The sequence below is a fragment of the Nematolebias whitei genome, chromosome 3 (genome assembly GCF_014905685.2).
Source record: "Nematolebias whitei isolate Nwh7 chromosome 3, NemWhi1, whole genome shotgun sequence".
Lineage (NCBI taxonomy): Eukaryota > Metazoa > Chordata > Actinopteri > Cyprinodontiformes > Rivulidae > Nematolebias > Nematolebias whitei.
In genome coordinates this window covers 38,510,157-38,529,099 of record NC_056500.1, presented here as the reverse complement: position 1 = coordinate 38,529,099, position 18,943 = coordinate 38,510,157, and the positions used below count along the sequence as shown (strand labels likewise).

At 41.5% G+C, this 18,943-nt stretch overlaps 1 protein-coding gene across 1 annotated transcript in view; it reads right to left on the bottom strand.

Moving 5' to 3' along the window:
- Positions 1–18,943, bottom strand: part of doc2d (double C2-like domains, delta) — a 96,340-nt gene that overhangs the window by 31,220 nt on the left and 46,177 nt on the right. The window contains exon 8 of the mRNA XM_037674943.1: positions 18,641–18,765. Coding sequence (XP_037530871.1) covers positions 18,641–18,765 — 125 coding nt within the window. The remainder of the gene's footprint in view (positions 1–18,640; positions 18,766–18,943) is intronic.

Here is an 18,943-nt window from a genome sequence, read left to right as displayed (position 1 = left end):
CCCCCCCGACAGAAAATGGATGAATGTTTAGCCCTGTTTAATTACCCCTCTGGAGCTGCAGTAAACTTAGTTTGTTCTGCATCATCGCCTGCCTTCTCGCATATATTTCGATCCTTCGTCCAGTCATCCTGACAGAAACCAGGTACTAGCTCAGCAGCAGAATCAGCTGAGTCAAAATAAACTACAACATGTGATGGAACGAAGGACCAAAGACGTTAAACTGCTTAAATAACACTCTGGAGTTGCTTACCAAGACCAGATGTTCACATTTAATCTGAATGTTTGTAGTATGTTGGACATTTAACACTTCTGCTTTGGTCTGATGACTCCGGGTCAGCTCAGTCCAACTCCAACTTCCAGCGTTTATAATTTTGACTCCATAAATAAGAACAAAAGTTTGAAAGCAGCAGCAGCCAACAGGCGTTTAAAGCCCCATAGAAAATCTGTGGAGTCGTTCATCACGCTGGCTGGTCCGTGGAGATATGTGAGGATTATCCCACTCTTTGTCTCTAGTTTTTCTTACGAAACAACATTTACTGAAAACTAATCAACAAACTGTGTGTTTGCTGTTTACTTCTGACATGACCGTCCAAAAGTCTGATAAGAACAGGCAACAATGAAAAACTGTTCTTTTCTTATGATTGTTAAACCAGTGAGTGGAATTGAAAATCATGAAACTGGTTGAAATGCCATGACTTTTTAAATGGGTAGATTTAAACCAAAACTTCTTCCTATCCTTCATATTTCTGCTCTGACATTCAGAGACAAACTACCGTACTTTCCGCCATACACGTCACTTCGGTGTATAAGTCACATCTATCACGCGTCACCGCTGACAACCCGGAAATGTGGGCCGGTGTTGTGCCAAAAATCGATTGGCTATCAAATGGCAGTCGTGGGAGCATGCACGGGAGGACTTTAACGAGAATTTAACAAGATTAACGCTTATAAACAAATATTTGTTTGCTCAGAATTATAGCAAAGGTGAGTCTCAGTCTAATTTACCTTAATTAATGACTTTGACAGTCAAATCAGCTGCACTTCAAAAGCCGATACACTGAAGTAGGATCGTGCATGGGAGGACTCACTGTGCATTTCTTCAAAATCAAACAAGATAACCACCTAAAAACAATTGTTTGTTTGCTCGACTTTTTAGTAAAGGTGTGTCTCGGTTGAACTTTTACTCAATAAATGCACTTCAATGGTCAAATCAGCTGCATTTTGCTGGGGCGGCGCAACGAAATGCAGCTGATTTGAGGTTTGCTCCAGGCAAGCTGGACGAAGTATGACAAGCCAATTGTGTCATTAATAGCCACTTTTACCTATTACATGACACAATGGCATGCCATACTACTCTAGTGCCATCTAGCGGCTGAAAATGGTTGTGTTCAATATTTTTAGTCAGTATGAATGAAAACGGTTATATCTCAGCCAAAAATTGTTTTATAAATATGGAAAAAACATCCATAAATAAGTTGCTTCTGTGTATAAGTCACAGGGCATGCAAATTATACAAAAAAACTGTGACTTATAGGCTGAAAAATACAGTAAACATTTGTTCTCCTTCTGTCCGTCTGTGTGGATGGGATGAAATGAAATGTGAAGAACGGGGTTGAACGTACCCCGAAACACTGTCAACAGCAAAGAAAATCTCAAATAAAAAGACCACAGTGCACTTTTTCCTCTTGTTTGCCTTTTTTGTCATTTGAGCCAAATGTCATAGTGCTCACTTGGCACCATTAACCGTTGGAGTCATGAGAATTCTGCTGCTAAAAAGCCGTGACAGCAAGTTCAGACTGAAGAAAACAAAAACAAAGAGAGGAAAGAGAGCTGCTCCGTGAAAAGTGACAGGGAGAGATGAGGGAGAGGGAGCTGGAGACAAAAAAAACTGAATAACTTACTGAAACAACAGCAAGAATGGAAAAAAGTGATAACGGGAACAAATGACAATTAGAAGACAGCAGCTAAATTTAAGCCTGCTCCAGGGACGAGGAGAGGGGTGGGACTTGTGATTTTTACCTCACACAAGCTCAGTGAGAAGAGCAATGAAAACTGCCTGGTCAGCAGTAAAAATATCACTTCTGATGTCTTTCTCCAGAAGGTTAAAGTCCTTGTTACATTTCTCAGATGTGTGAGGAGTCTGGAGGATTAACGTGAGCCCGGATGTCCACTTCAGGGAAGACAAATCAGCTTTTAGATCATTCTGACCTTCGGGTCTTTTGAACAGTCACTACTGGCTGAACGACTGTCACAGCCTTAAAAATAGTCCCTGTTTTTACTCTGTTGTCTCAGCTTCCTCTCTAATCGCTCTACAGAGCAGGTTCGACCCACAGAGGTGTTCTTTGTGACTGCGCGGCTCAATAAAACATAAAACCACACAGAGATTTTGTTTACTGATGGTGGTATCTTCAGGCGGTGTGCGTTCAAATAAAAGGTGTCATTTTGTCTCGTTTTACACTTTTATCCTCACAAATACGCTCTAAGACCCAGGGAGGAGGCTGTTGGACTGGAGACATGTGAAGAATTTAAAAACATTAGACCAGCAAAATATATATGTTCTAGAAAATTGTTTTTGTTGCTAATAACTGTTGTTGTCTCCAACTCCATCTTCTACCACTGACCCATAGTCAGGTTGTGGAGGCAACAAGTCCAGGAGAAACCCAGACCTCTCTCCCCACAGCGACACTCCAGCTCCTTCTGGTGGGACCCTGAGGTGCTCCCAGACCAGAGAAGACATGAGCGATTTCTGGGCCTTCACTTGGGCCTCTCACCAGTGGAATGTGGCCAGAAAACCTCCAAAGGGAGGCGTTCAAACTTAATCAGATGCACCTTCTCAGCTGATACTTTTCTATGTAAAGGAGCAGTGGCTCTACTCTGAGCTTCCTCCGGATGTCGGAGCTCCTCAGTCTGTCTTTAGGGCTGAGCCCGGCCACCCTCCAAAGGAAGCCCATTTCAGCTGCTTGCATCCAGGATTTGGTTCTCGCATAACCCAAACCTCATGACCTCAGGTGAGGGTTGGAAAGTAGACAGACCGGTAAATCCAGAGATTAGCTATCGAGTCAACTCTTTATTCACCACGACTGACTGAAGCAACGCCCTCATTACTAAGGATGAGGCCCCAATCCATAGATTTATCTCCTGCTCTATTCTACCGTCACTCAGGAAAAAGATGTCCAGACACTTCGACACCTGCAGCTCCTGCTGACCCGGAGGACTCTCAAGTCACTTCTACCTTTTACCAAAGGGTTTCCTTAAATGAGGGCCCTGAGATGTGCAGTAGAATCAGCTTCTTCGTGTGATGGCGAACGGCTCTACTCTGATATTTTAGACCCACAGATTTAGTTTTCTTATGACAGGGGTTCAGCACCACACCAACACATGCAGGACACCTAAACTGCTTCAGAGCCATCAGAGATTTTAGCTGGCACATTTTGTAAAATGTACATAAAAACAAAAAGCAGTCATTTGCAAATCTCATAAACCCACATTGCACAGTGCTTCAGCTGCTGTTTTCTGCCAAAATAGAGGGAAAATTGTGCAACGCAAAGTCAGAAGTAACAATCGATCTATTAAACTCACAAAACTGGCAGGGAAGTCTCAAATAATCCTGAAGCTCAATTATCCACGTGCACGCCAATCTGGACGGGACGGTGGGCTTCAATGCTGCAGGGTAGGTCTGCAGAACCAGAACCGAGCCCGACCGGAACAGAGCTGCTGTTCTGCAGAGCTGGTGAGTACCCATATAAAACTTTGCAGTACTGCACAGTACATATATGTATGCAGTTAAAATAACGTAGGTTTGAGAGTTTAGAGCATTGCAAGAGTTTGTGAAGGGTTTATAAAGTCTTAAAATATATATAAACACTAAAATAAATATAACATTCCTACTTTACGGTTTCTTACTTATCGCGGTGACGTCTGGAACATAACCCCGGCGATAATCGAGGGAGTACTGTATAACCTTCATCTCTGAAGGACTCCTCCTCAGTCAGCCTTATGACTTGTGACATACTCTCAAAAAAAGCTGTTTATTAGATTAAACAAACTTTAATCATAGACATTTACAAAGTCAACTCACACGCAAAATATATTGAGAAACCATAATAATAATATTGAAACAATTGGATTTGTAGGAGCCATTTATCTTGTTTTTCTGCGTTTATCTCCACTAGGGGGTGCATTTCATTGTGTGTACTGAATATGTCAGCAGAAGAAGGTGGTTACTTAAGGGCAGGTGTGATTCAGTTCAGGTGTTGCTATGAGAAGGGGCAAACAGTTTTCTACTGTGCTTAGTTTAGAGTCAAGGCAGATTTATTTGTTTTCTAAATGGAAATTGCAATGTAAATGGACATTGTGAGGGAAATAAATGATTTTATGATTTATAAGTCGATTTGAAGATCTGCATAGTGAATCTTGATTGATTGAGCACACGTAAAACCAAAGCCTACCAGGAACAACAGCAACCAGTAGCCTCAATTATAGGATTTTAGCCGCTACAGGATTTGTTGTTCTAATTTTGTGAAATGCTGAAAAAGAACCCTAACTTACAATTAAAACAAAAAGGACAGAATTATTTCCCTCAGTCGTTCATCTGAAGCCACATCTCTGCAAACAGACATGCAAATGTGTCCACAGATCTTTGCAGACGACGGTGCAGAGGCATCAAAACACGTAGCGGTGCTGCCTGACACGTGCGCCAATCGGTTCATTTTCTCTCGCAGCAAAACTCTAGTTTACATAAAATAAATAAATAAAAACAAAGATGAAAGAATAATAAAGGTATAACAGCCAAGTGAATGCCTTTTGACTGACAGAAATGCAGATTTGCTTGGCAGTAAAAAAACGTTTCAGCTATAAACATGTTAGGCTCACAAAGGAACCGTTGTCTTTGGGCCAAAAATAAACACCATCTAGGTCAAAAATAATTCATATTTTCTCTCAATAAAAGCTGTTCGTAAGACTCATAGGAGGCTGTGGAAAACATGAACAAAGACAATAAAAAAGTGCTTCAGAGCTCTGCAAAGTTTTTCCGTAGGAGGACTTTGAGCAAAGTGTTGTTTCCCCTGCAGAACCTTGAAGCCTCCCACTCGTGAAGGTGACGTTTGTTTCAGGAGAACTTGTCCTGAGTGGGAGCTCCTTCTCTCTGCGCCGCTAGTTTGAGGAACAGCAAACAGCTAAGACGATGAGCTGTGTGGGATTTTATCTGTCGCCATTCAGCCCTCGAAGAAAGTCACCGAGACGTTGGTTGCGTTTACAATCCTTGACTTTGCATAACAGTATTTCCACATCTTCAAAGTGTGTGTGCCTGTTTACTAGTGTGTGATGCATAGTTGTGTTAAGTAGGACAACCTCAAGCCTGCTTTGAGTAAAACTTGTGTGAAATAAAACTCTTATTTTCACTCAAACCCCTAATTTGTCCAAAGCAGCCCAGTCTCCAGATGGCCACTTTACATTTATGGACACCAGAGGTACCACGTTGTACAATGTTCTACCTTAACTGCTTCATGTTTGCATACTTTATTTTCAGGCAGTGTTAGTGTTTTATACCAAGCTGCATACATTTACAACTTTATAAGTGGCACACCGAGGGATTTGAATAGTGAATGTTTGTTTATTAACCTTTATTTAACCAGACAAATCCCATTGAAGTGACTTTTGCAAGGGAGGCCTGGGCCTGAAGGCAGCCTAACATGCATGTTTTTGGTCTGTGGGAGGAAACCGGAGTACCCAGAGAAAACCCACACAAGCACGAGAAGAACATGCAAACTCCACACAGAAAGACCCCAGGTCCAACCAGGAATTGAACCCAGGACCTTCTTGCTGTGAGGCAACAGTGCTAACAACTGAGCCGTTGTGCTGCCACGACGTGCTGTTGTTTTGTAGATGAGTGTTTTTTGTGTGTGGGTGGGGGGAGGGGGGGGTGGAATTAAACAGGGAATACAAATAAACCTTAATGTTTTTGGTGCAAGATATTCAAATGGGTGGGGTGGGGGATAATGGTGGCATTAGCCATATGCTATGTTCACCATAGATTAATCACCAGCCACCCCAATAGGTGCAGTCTCATGCAATATTGCTCAGAGTATGTGTTGGGGACAACTCTCAGCTACTACCATGTAAAACATTAGCACAATATCTGTGAAAGTCACTGAGTTATGCAGTTTAAATATTAATATGTTGAAGATGCACATCCAGTGCTAATAATGTGCACGTTTTGTTTAAATCCACGCAATTATTCATGAAACAGTTGACAGCAACAGGCAGCAAAAACTTGCTTGCCTGTGGCTGAGTGGTTAAAGCAGTTGTCTTCCAATGTGAGAGTTGGGGGTTCAATTCCACCAGCAGTCACATGTTGAAGTGTCACTGGGCAAGCCACTGAACCAATCATTGCCTCCGATGTGTGTTCCATCGGTGCATGAATGTGATCTAAAGATCTGATTAGTCTCTACAAATTCAGATTAGCTTTGTAGATATGTGCTGTGTGTTTAGAGATAAACGAGGGCACAGGTTGTATTGTTAAGCATTTTGAGTTCCTTGATTAGATGGAAAGGTGCTACAGTACAGTCCATTTGCCTTCCAGGGGTGAGCAGTAAAAACGACAGAAACATGATAGAAAATTAACCTCAGGTTGAAAAAGTGGTATTTCAAGTAAAGCTAGAAGTAGAGTGTAGTTTCTTGTTGTAGTTTTATTGTTATTTCATACATCCTAAGCATCTCTGTGTTGCTCAATTATCCAGACTTTTGTGCATTGATCAGTTCACTTTCAGTTAATTTGGACAGGACTAGCACAGGAGAATAAAGAAAGCATTAAAAAAATACATTGTGTCAATGGCTAATTTGCTGTTCTTGTCCCTGCTTTTAAAGCAGTACTCTCAGCACCATCTCAGAAAACTCTCCAAGTCCATCATGATAAAAACCAGCACTACAGGGTAGGTCTTCTGGGTTTTAGGCTCAAGCTGAAACATCTCAAAAGATCTACTTGAACACCTAACTTGAACCTAGAAACTTCAATACACTAACTTAAACCCTTCAACAGACATGAATGACACAATCCTCGCAGCCCGGGCTGCACAAATCACAGACCAGGGTTCAGCTTTGCTGCCACTTTACATGAAAAAGGAGTAAAAAAAAAAATCATGTTTCTTTATTTCTCATGTATGTTCTAGAATTGCGCCGCTCAAGGTGGCTGCATGTTGGAGCAGCTCTGTTACTTTCATTCTGAGATTTTGCTTTTGGAAACTTTAATTCCTGTTTTTCTGGATGTAAATCACATTTTTTGGATGATTGTTTCCTCTTGTATCAGATGCTGTGCAGCTGGAAGGATTTTGACTGAAACTTTTTTTAGTTTTGGACATTTGTTATGATGCGTAACCATGGCAACAAGGCAGTTTTCTACAATCAAGAGCAGCTGATTAACATCTCAAAAACTCAAATAATATCTCAGCTACAGCCCCAAATCTCAAATGAGTTGAAAAGGATGTTCTGTGGACGCATTCTCATCTACCTGCCAGCTGTGCTCGAGTATCTGACCACTGAGATCCTGGAACTAGCAGGAAACACGGCTCATGACAGCAGAAGGACAGGATCGTCCCTCGGCACCTATAGTTGGCTGTCCGCAGTGACGAGGAGCTCGGCAGACTGCTGGGAGGAGTGGCCATCGCTCTGGGAGGAGTTCTGCCTGGCATTCGGGTGGTCCTACAGCCCGGGGGAACCAAGAGGCCAGCCAAGTCTGGGTGGACGGATCGGACGGCATCTGCAGCTGGTTTCTTAGAATCCACTGTGAGATGGACCTTTACAAGAGATCCTTCCTGTCTACAGGTACAGCCATCAGCATCTATAACATCTCTTAATGAAATCAGGATAACGAGTTACAACAACAAATAATTTCTCTTTGGGATTAATAAAGTATTTTTGAATTGAATTGAATTAATACACCCATATTTTCTTTACCAAGTGGTAGCAATGAGTGACGATATATACAAGCGCCACAGACACATAGATTTATGGTAATTTTTTCTTGTACTTCTTTCAGCTTTTCCGTACCTCCATTTCCTCTCTAACTGCATCCATATGTCTCCTCTTTGTTTTAGCTGCATTTCTAACATCCTTCTACTAATATACCCACTGTCCCTCCTCTGGACATGTCCAAACCATCTCAGTCTGGTCTCTCTAACTTTATCTCCCAGTTGTTCAACCTGTGCTGTACCTCTGATGATCTCATTCCTAATCTTATCTATCCTTGTCACTCCTAAGGAGAACCTCAACATCTTCATTTCTGCCACTTCCAGTTCTTTCCCCTGTCTTTTTGTCCATGTCTCTGTCTCCAGATTTTCAACATAGCTGGTCTCACCACTGTCTTGTAAACTTTTCCTTTGACCATTGCTGCCACTTTGTTGTCACAGATCACTCCTGAAAATTTATAGTAATTATTTTACTTAATTATTTCAATAAACTTTAAAGAGCGTAAATATTTATCAATGAAACAAAAAAATAAGACTTAATTTTGGCTAAAATGTGAAAATGGACAATCGGGTAAGTCTTAAAATGACAAGCCTTTCTTAAAAAAAAAAAAAAAAAAGATAAATCCAAATTGCCACAACATTCACATTTTGATTCAGAAACTAAAAGTAAAAACTAAATTAAAAAAAATAAAAAACTTAAATATGTTCAGACTCTGCAAAGAGCAGGTAGGCAAAAATCACTTAAGGCTGTCGGCATCAGAGATCACAGCATCATCCATCCATCCATCCATGGATGGATGGATGGCATCAGAGATCACAGCACTGCCCTCATAAACCAGTTGTGTTCACAAATCTCAAAATTTGGGAAGCGGTGGCACAGAGGTTAGAGAAGATGGGCATAATTGGAAAGTCACAGGTTCAACTCCCGGTACCGTCAACATCAAAATGTGGGTGGAAAAGGTGAAACAACTACATCTGCCTCCACCCTCATTTTCCCCACTCTGGGCCCCTGAGCAAGGCCCTTAACTCCCACCATCTGCTCCCAAAAACAGGTCTCTCTTGAAAATGAGTTCTCATGACTCAATGAGACTACCTGTATAAATAAAAGGTAAATGAAAAAAATCTGTGTAAAATTTCAACTAGGAAATAAACAAGCTCGCTAACACGTACTGCCTGGTTGGTATGTGAAATTAAGGTTCCCACAGTTCATGCATTGGCTAAGAAACGCACACAGACGCCTGGCTGACCTCAGCTGGGCCTTGCTTAGGTGGTCATGGTCCAAACACCCAATGAATCCAAAGTCCACTTTTAGGATGTCCCAAACTTCTAAAGACAAACTTTGAAATAACTTGAAAAGGTGTCTAGATACAAAAACACCCACTTAACCGTGATAGAAGAGTGCAATTAAAGATGTGATGGTTCAATGAATTGCTCAAAAGGTTCTGTTCTTCACAAGAGATGCTTAAGTATGAAGGTCAGTGAACCATCATCCAAAGAGGTTCTGTATACAATCTCCAGTTTAGTTTGGTTTCTAGTCATTTACATTTGGACTAAAGATTGCTTGAACCCCTCATCTTTTGAGCGATCTCTGTTATAAGCTTTATGTAACAGTTTAGTTATGAAAGTTACTTGTTTTTAACTTGGAAAAAGGTAAAACAACAAAAAAAAATACACAAGAAATCTGGAGTACCACCAGTGGTACCTATACTATTGTTTTACTGGTTTCAAAGAAAGCATAAACACAACGTATGTAGAAAATAAATTAAAAACACATACACTGATCACAGATATTTTCCTTATTTGTGGTTTTCAGTACTTAAAAATGGTTGAGGTGTTTCCTGGCATCTGGGTCAGCCCAAACCAGTCCAAACGAGTTTCAGCCCGTTAGGAAGTTTAACCCTCAACCGATGATAACATTTATTATCGCATAAAGAAAACATTTGAGTTTTAAATTTGTGATTATCCATCCATCTAGCCTCTTGTTTTAGACTCAGGTCTCGTGGGCAGCATCTTGAGCAGGGAGGTCCAGATAGTCAGTCCACAGCCACCTCTTCCAGCACTTCTGGGAGGGCTCCAAGGTGTTCCCAGACCAGTTGATAGACAGTCTTTCCAGGGTGTCCTCTCAGTCAGACATGCCTGTAAAACCTCCCCAGGAATCATCCAGGTTCCATCCTTACCAGATGAACCACCTTAGCCGGTTCCTCTGGATGTGGAGAAGCAACGGTTCTACTCAGAGTCTCTCCTGGAGAACTGAACTTCTCACCTTTTCTCTAAAGGAGAGTCCAGCTAGCCTGCAGAGAAAACTCCTTTAGACCTCCTGGATATAGGATCTGGTTATTTCTATCATGATCTGCTGTACATGTGTGAACCCACATGCAGGAAGATGACGAGAGACTCCAGTACAATAAGTAAAAAGTTTATTTTCTAAATAAGTAAAACTAAATGTTGTCAGGGCAGCTAACTTACTAAATGGAGGACACAAAGGAAGACAGATTACAAAGCCATTGAAAGGGCAATCCAGAGACACTGACAAGACACCAAGGGGCTGAATATGTACAGACACTAATGAAGGTGAAATGACAGGCACATGTGGTGATTAGATTGAACACAGGTACAACAGAGTTGGAACACATGGAGGAGAAACACTGAGGGGTGACTGGCAAACATGAGGAAACACAAAAGAGAGGACCAGACCCCAGACACCCTACAATTTTATTCTATACCCAGAGTTCCTGACCAGAGGTGAGGGTAGGAATGCAGACCGACTGGTAAACAGAGACCTTCTCCTTGTAGCTCAGCTCCCCCTTCACTACAAAGGACCGGCACAGAGTCCACAATACTGCAGAAGCTGCACCTATCAGTCTATCGATGTCTCCCTCCAATCTTACCTCACTTGCAAATATAAATTTTAAATGTGTGGTTAATGGAAGCTGTTTTTTCGTGCACAAATCCTTTGATGGCAAAATGAAAACTGCTTGTGTTTAACTTCAGAGTAAAATTTATCCAGAAATGTCTGTGAAAACTTTACAGCACAATGTTGGAAATTAGAGTGAACTTTGGGAAAATCAATAACACTTATTGACGTTTTTACTAGGGGTTGAACAGACTAGTCGACTAGTCAATTCTTGGACATCTCGCGAGTTTTTAAATTTCACGTCTAGTCGCAGTCACGTGATTGTGTCACCAGGCGCTGGCTAGAGCTGTCATTTTTATCCCGGGCCTGCGCCCGACAAATATGATGTGCTGGATGGTCAGGCCGGGTCAGTGTCGGGGTTTTGATTGCGTCAGTGGGCGTGCGAGACTGATGATCCAATTTGGATCAAGGCCGTTTGACCGCGTGCTGACCAGCCGGTTGAAAGAATTAAAAAAAGTCCAGATGGATCACTGTAGCAACTCTCCTGAAGCTGAAGTGGACTGGACCCAGCCGCGGCATCAGCGGGCGGAGGTGGATTCCACCACCACGCACCTCCTGTTTTTAGTCTAATTTTTTAAATGCCACATGTTTTTTTCACTTTTGAAGCTTAATAATAGTTTTGGTTTTCCTGTGACATTTGCAGTATTATAAACGGTTGGAGCATAAATATACACTCCCAATGTTGTGTTGTTCTTTTTTATTGTAAATAATATATGACGGGGGTTTTTTTGTGTGTGAATAAGATATAGCGTCTTGAGTTCCTATGACATCTCAGAGACTAGTTGACATCGACTTGGCTTTTATCATGTTGAAGTTGACTTAAAAAAAAATAAGAATCATGCAACCCCTAGTTTTTACACATTCTGGACAATGAATCTTTCCAATAGTGTCTGTGGTGACGTTCCAAGGAGATTAAACTTTATTTACATCTATTTTTTGTTGTAGTGACAAAACTGTTATACAGTAGTACAAAATGTTTTCCAGACAATTGTTTCCTTCAATTTGTTTTCGTTTTATTACAGCATCTGTCAGCTGACTGCTTTCCTTCTGTTCCCTGCGACTCTCTGCTCGTGTTTCCTCGACTCTGCTCAGCAATTCTCTGAACGTTTTGTTGTGGCTGCCGAGTGTCGAGTTATAAGAGACTAACAAGACACTTTTACTGCACCCTAACTAGAACGATAATGTTTTAATGGAGGCAGTTTCCCTCTGCAGCTCCAGATGGAGAAATTGGTGAAAAATAATCCTGTTTTCATCATTTATCTTCACTGCAACTCAAAAAAACCCCATTAAAATTAGGTTGCAGGCATTATTGGTGGACAGCAAAATTTAAACTCATTGATAATTGTTGACACAACAGAGTGCAGAGCAAACTCTTTGTGGTCTGATTGGGGCAATAAAATGTTACTCTGATTGTTTAAACCACCCTCACTTAGTAGAAATTAGGAACTTTGATTTCAAGTCAACACAGCTGTGGAGGACTATGATTGTAAATAAAAAAGACCAAATAAAACCCTTAATTTATGAGTATTTCACAGTGCTAATATTCTAAAGTACAAATAAAACATGCAAAGACCCTAAAGTGTCTCATAATATATTTAACTTTTTTATACCAAAAGTTCTCTGTATATAAAAATGTCACTGGAATGTACAAAACAACAAATTATTGCAGGTTATGCCAACATGACTTTATAAACCTTTATAATTTTTAAAGTTTATATTACACACTTACATGGAATCCTGTGAGTTTATTTATATTTAAAAAAGGTGTTGAGAAGTTCAAATATCAGCAGTAGTTAGCTTTAAAACTTCCAGGTCACTTCATTTCAGATTGTTTATAGACTGTAGCAGCAATTCACAACAGAAGTCATCTTAGGGCTTGATATAAAGAACTAAACAATAAAAAAGTTTAAATCACAAATTCTAATTCAGTCCAAAACAGATCCAAATTTATGTGTGATCTCTGTCAACTCATTCCAATTAGAACCAGAGAAATGGCACTTCCTGTGGAAATGCAGCGTGGGTGCTTATTGCCAAATAACTTTTGCTGAAACCATATGAAAAGGTTTAATCACTGAACTTTTAATGTGAGTTCAATTTGAACAGCTGACATTTACTGAAAGCAGGAGAAAAATAAAAGCTGAAAGCAGCAGGAAAAACAGTAGAAATGTGGAGAAAATGTTAAATAGAGCAGGGACACATAAATGACAATGATAGTATATGTCATTGGTGTCTATATTGATCCGGATGCTAAAGCTAAAGACACACCGAGTGAGCTACATGTTAACATCAGCTCTCTTCAAAATAAGCATCTGGACATTTTTTATGTGGTGGCTGGGGACTTTAATCATGTAAATCTAGCACACTGCCAAGACTCTATCAGTATATGACCATTCCAACATGGGGAAATAACATATTTGACTGTGTTTATACCAACATAGGAGACACATACAGTATAGAGCCGTAACCCCTACCCCCAACCTCACCCCCCACCACCTTGGCCTCTTTGACCACATCTCCATTTCTCTGGCCCCTGTGTACCACCCCCTGCTGTGACGTTCCAGACCCACATAGAAGATCATCACAAACTGGTGTGTGTTGTATGAAACACTGTAACTCAAAGTAACTGTAACGTTCCTTCCCTCCATTGACTACGGTGACATTATTTACATGAACACTCCTGCAAGCACCCTGCAGATGTTGGACACTGTCTATTACAGTGCATTAAGATTCATAACTGGCTGTAACTACTGTACCCACCATTGCACCCTGTATTCACTGGTTACCTGGTCATCATTAACTTCATGTAGACTCTCTCACTGGTACATTTTCATCTTTAAATTACTTCTTGGTCTGTTGCCTTTATATATCTCCTCCTATGTCACTACATGAGTGCAGCTACAGCGTGCGCTCTCAGGACATCATCACATGCAGTCTTCCCTCAGTGTGGACTGAACTAGGCAAAAGGGCCTTCTCCAACTCTGCTCCTGTATCCTGGAATACTGTATCTTGCAAAAAGATCAGAAGCTCTCAACCTTGACCTCTCTAAGTGACTTCAAACAACTCAGACATGTTCCTGTTTTTAGTATTTTATATCACTTTATAATGTAGCTGTTTTTGTTTTGTTTTTTTTCTAATATCATTTTATTCAATTTATTTTGTTTTCAATTTATATGCTTTTTTTAACGATTGTCTACTGTTGTCATCATTCTTTGTTCAAAAACAGGTCTCTCTTGTAAATGAGTCCTCGAGGCTCAATGAGACTAATCTGTATAAATAAAGGTTGAATGAATTAATGAAATGTGTGGCCCAGCGACAGCAACTCTGTACTGCAGGACTGCTTTGCATGCACAGACTGGCAGATCTTCAGGGAGGCTGCTGTAAATGAGGAACAACTCGATCATGAGGAATACACATCTGCTGTTCTCGGATACATCAGCAAGTGTGTTGAAGATGTCACTACCACCAGAACTGTGATGTGCTACCTAAACCAGAAACCCTGGCTGAATGCAGAGGTCCGTACTCTGCTGAAAGCCAGGGATGCTGGCTTCAAATCTGGTGACCCACATGAACTGGGAAGGGCAAGAAAAGAACTGGTTGCAGATATTAAGAGGGCCAAAGCCACATATGCATGGCAGATCCAGGGACATTTCTTCTCCTAGGACCCATAGAGCATGTGGAAGGGCATAAAGTGCAACTATGCCCTAGGACAATGCACAATGCCCTAGGGACTCCTCACTGCCAGATGCTGTTAACAGGTTCTATGCCCGATTTGAAGACCCATATAGACCACCCAGCACCAAACTCACCTCACCAGAAGAAAATTTCCACAACGTGACCCCAGCAGAAGTAAGGAGGACCTTCAAGAGGATTAATCCTCACAAATTCACTGGTCCAGACAACATCCCAGGAAGAGTGCTGAGAGATTGTGCTGATATGCTCTGAGAGGTGCTGGCCAATATCTTTAACTCCTCCCTTATCCTGGCAACTGTTCCCACCTACCTGAAGACCACCACCATCATCCCAGTTCCAAAGAGCTCTGCAGTGACTGTACTGGATGACTACAGACCAGTAGCCCTCACCCCGATAGTCGCAAAATGCTTTGAAAGACTGGTCATGACACACATAAAAGCTACCATCGACACCAGCAAAGACCCACACCAGTATGCATACCGCAAGAATTGATCAACAGATCTCCTCTGTGGTCCACACTGCTCTCGCTCACCTGGAGCAGAAGGACTCTTACAACCGTATGCTTTTTGTGGACTTCATATCTATCTGCCTTCAACACCATGATCCCCCAAACCCTGATGGACAAACTACTTACACGAGGACTAAGCCCCTCCATTTGCAACAGGGTCCTGGACTTTTTAAACAGACTGCAGTCTGTGAGGATCCACAACTTATCCTCCTTCACCAAAACCCTCAGCACTGTCTCCCCTCAGGGCTGTGTGTTGAGCCCCCTCCTGTTCACTCTGCATGTGATTGCACACCTACCTATCCAGGCTGTCACATTAGCTATGTTTACATGCGCAGAATTCTTTGACCGGATTGAAATGTGTTCTGTTTGAATAATTCAAATGTATTGTTTACATGGGCACAATCTGTTCATGACGAGTGTTTACATGCAGCGGGCTTTGTTCTGAACAGCAGTACTGACATGCGCAGAGTGGTAAACTCTCCTTAAAAAAAACACCGAAGAAGAAGTTCTACTTCCAGGTGAACGTAAACAAACCTGAGCACCCAAAATGGACCCGCAACAGGTTTTAATGATGGTGGAGACGTTATTGCACTCCCTGACTGAGCTACAGGTAATAGAAATCATTTTGAGCTCTTTAAAAGTTTCTAGTAGAAATGTTGTGTCGCTCACCGACCAGTTTTACTTCCCTGACATGCTAATATTATTAGCGTTAGCCAGGCGGAAATGGCAAAGTTGCACATGCGCAGTCAGGTCAGTTTTTCACCATCAGATAAAAACGAACAGATCAAGCGTTTACATGCGCACCGATCGGGTTTCAGATCGGCGTAGACCACCCGTTTTGTTCTGATCACAAATTATAACGGATCGCGCCAAATACACAAAAAATAACCCGAACGGAGCGTTTACATGACACACTTTTATTCCGACCAGCCATTTGATCCAGTTACTTATGTCCATGTAAACATACCCATTGTAAAGTTTATACAGTGGAATGCATCATAAACAATGATGAGTCCAGTTACAGGCAGGAGGTGGAACACCTGGAGAGCTGGTGCAGGAAGAACAACCTTGCCATCAATGTGAAGAAGACGAAGGAGATTTTTGTGGATTTCAGAAGGTGCAAACACACTTACCCCCGCTCCCTGCACATTGGAGGATCTGCGGTGGAAGTGGTCTCCAGCTACAAGTACTTGGGTGTGCACATGAATGACAATCTCAGCTGGGGCAACAACACTACCAGCCTGATCAAGAAAGCTCATCAGAGACTCTACTTCCTCAGGCAACTAAGCCAAGCTGGACCGGAAAACTCAGTCCTCACCTCCTTCTACAGGTGTGCAGCGGAGAGCATCCTGTGTTCCAGCATCAACCTGTGGCATGGAGGCTGCACAGCTGGAGAGATTAAATTTCTGCAGAGAGTGGTGAGGACTGCACAGAAAACTGTTGGAGTCATCCTCCCCACCATCACAAACATCTACACCTCCAGATGCAAGAAGAGGGCCACCTGCATCACGAAGGACCCCACTCACCCAACACACTCATTTTTTGCCCCACTCTCCTTATGCAGGAAGTTGCAGAGCATTAAGTGTAGAACCACTATTCAGTTTTATTTCAATCCAGTTTATTTATATAGTGCCAAGTAACAACAGAAGTCATCTCAGGGCACTGAACAGACTGAGGAACAGCTTATACCCTGAAGCTGTTAGACTCATGATTCCCTAACTAGAAAAAAAAAATCACTGTAATGCCACTTTAATTGGTGATATATGTCTCTTTATCTGTGCTGCTGATTATCCATACAAAAGTTTAAATGAGCAGAAAGAAGTTGAAAGGAGCTGAAGGAATTCGAAAATAGCCCAAAGAAGCAGAATAAAGCTGAAGCAGAAGCAGAACAAAAGCTGAAACGAGTAGTAAAAGGTTTTTAAACAGCTCAAAAAGTTCAAAGAGAGCACCATTCATTTTCTATGGGGAAAATACGGCAGACAAAGCTAAATATTTCAAAAAGTGAAAATTAGACAAATACCAAAAGTCACAGCAGGAATGTCCAGAAGGAGCTGAACGTTTTGATACACGAACTGTTGAAATAGCACAAAAACTGCAGAACGAGGTACAAGCCGAAAAACATATGGAAGAAGAATGGATCTCAAAGGTGAGAATGATTTAGAAACAGTCACACAATAAAGCAGAACCAGAACCAGGCTCAGGATGGTTGGCCCTTTGCCTCAATTTGCTGAAGGTCAAAAAAAGATGGACAGACAGAAGAATTGGTATAGTAATGGGTTATGTGGGAAGAAAACCCCAAGGTTTTTGCAGGAATGTGATAAAACTTACAGCAAAGTACAGATTTCTAACGTAGTGTTCACATGAACAGGTCGGGTATTAGGTTCAAGAGTTCTGGCATGAAGATGCAGTATGAAAGATGCAGATATGGAGCCAGGAACCAGAAACAGACATTTTTATTTGAAACACAAAGCTAAAGAGCCTGAAAATTTACTACATTAAAAAAAATTTATAGTGTGAAAACAACCCATATAGTGCCCCAAGGAGAAGAAGCAGGGAGGAAAACGGACAATGGAACAAAGACAGACTGAGAGCCAGGACAATAAGAAGGCTTGGAAAAATGATTACTGAAATGAAACACCTGAGCATCACATATATACAAACTGCCCAATGCATCACTGGCACTCAGTTACCCACAATTTAGTGCATCTACCACAAGCATTGCCTGGGCCAGGAGAGGAACATTATCAAGGACGTTTCTCATTTTAACTATGGACTTTTTAATCTCCTACCATCTGTTCAGCGTTACAGGAGCCTCTGCTCCTGCAACAACAGACACAGAAAGAGCTTCTTTCCCGAGGCTGTAACATTATTGAACTCATCACAGTAATAACGTCACTTTAAATACACATGGTACTTTGTTCTTAATGTTGCAATATTTATCACATCTGTATATTTGTGCAGTCTGCACTATTCATACTCGAATTGCATATATTATATTATTTGCTGCTGTCATAATACATCTGCATATTTCACTTTCATTCACTCTGTATATACGGGGTATATACTTGCATACATCTATGAACATATATGCATATTCTCATTCAACATTTATTCTGTAAATACTAACTTTTGCAGATTTAGACTCCTTCCCTTTAATGCACAGGTTTCTTTGGAGCCAGCTGGCAATACTGACTGTCCCCAACTGCTGCAGAACAAACTCTGCTCCTCCAAACTGAGGTTGTTCAAACAGCTATATGCAAGTGAGGCGTGAATCAAACCTCACTTCGAAAGATGAGAACTGTCCCTTTTTCAGTTTTTATTGACCATGCCGTTTCCATCAATGTACTCGATTTGAAGGGCTTTGTCTTCTGTTATTGTCTCTAAATGACAACTAATGGTTCAGATATCTGTGGAGTTATCGTTACAATCTCCTCTTTAAAGTTACGACTGATCAGACCAGTGCGTCTCCTATGCTGATCTTTCTGTCCACAGTTTGGCCGAACTCTGACAATTCAACAAACTTGAGCGTAGTTCATGGGATGTTCATGAATGTGGGAGGTGACTTACATTTTGACGAAGGGGTCAGAGTAGCCGTTGGAGTCCATGGCGGCCAGGTGGGCGCAGCGTATGATCCCAACCAGCAGGCAGCCTTTCTCTGTGTTGTAGCACAGCGACACCAGGATGCGTCCACGCTGGGGGCCAAACAAGAGACACCCAACATTTTCAGATTACAGTAATCCCTTTTTCAGTCCAACACTATGATAAGTGAAAAACTGCAAAGTAGGAATAGTAATATATATATATATATATCTCTCTTCTGTTTTCCCATGAACTACGCTCAAGTTTGTTGAATTGTCAGAGTTCGGCCAA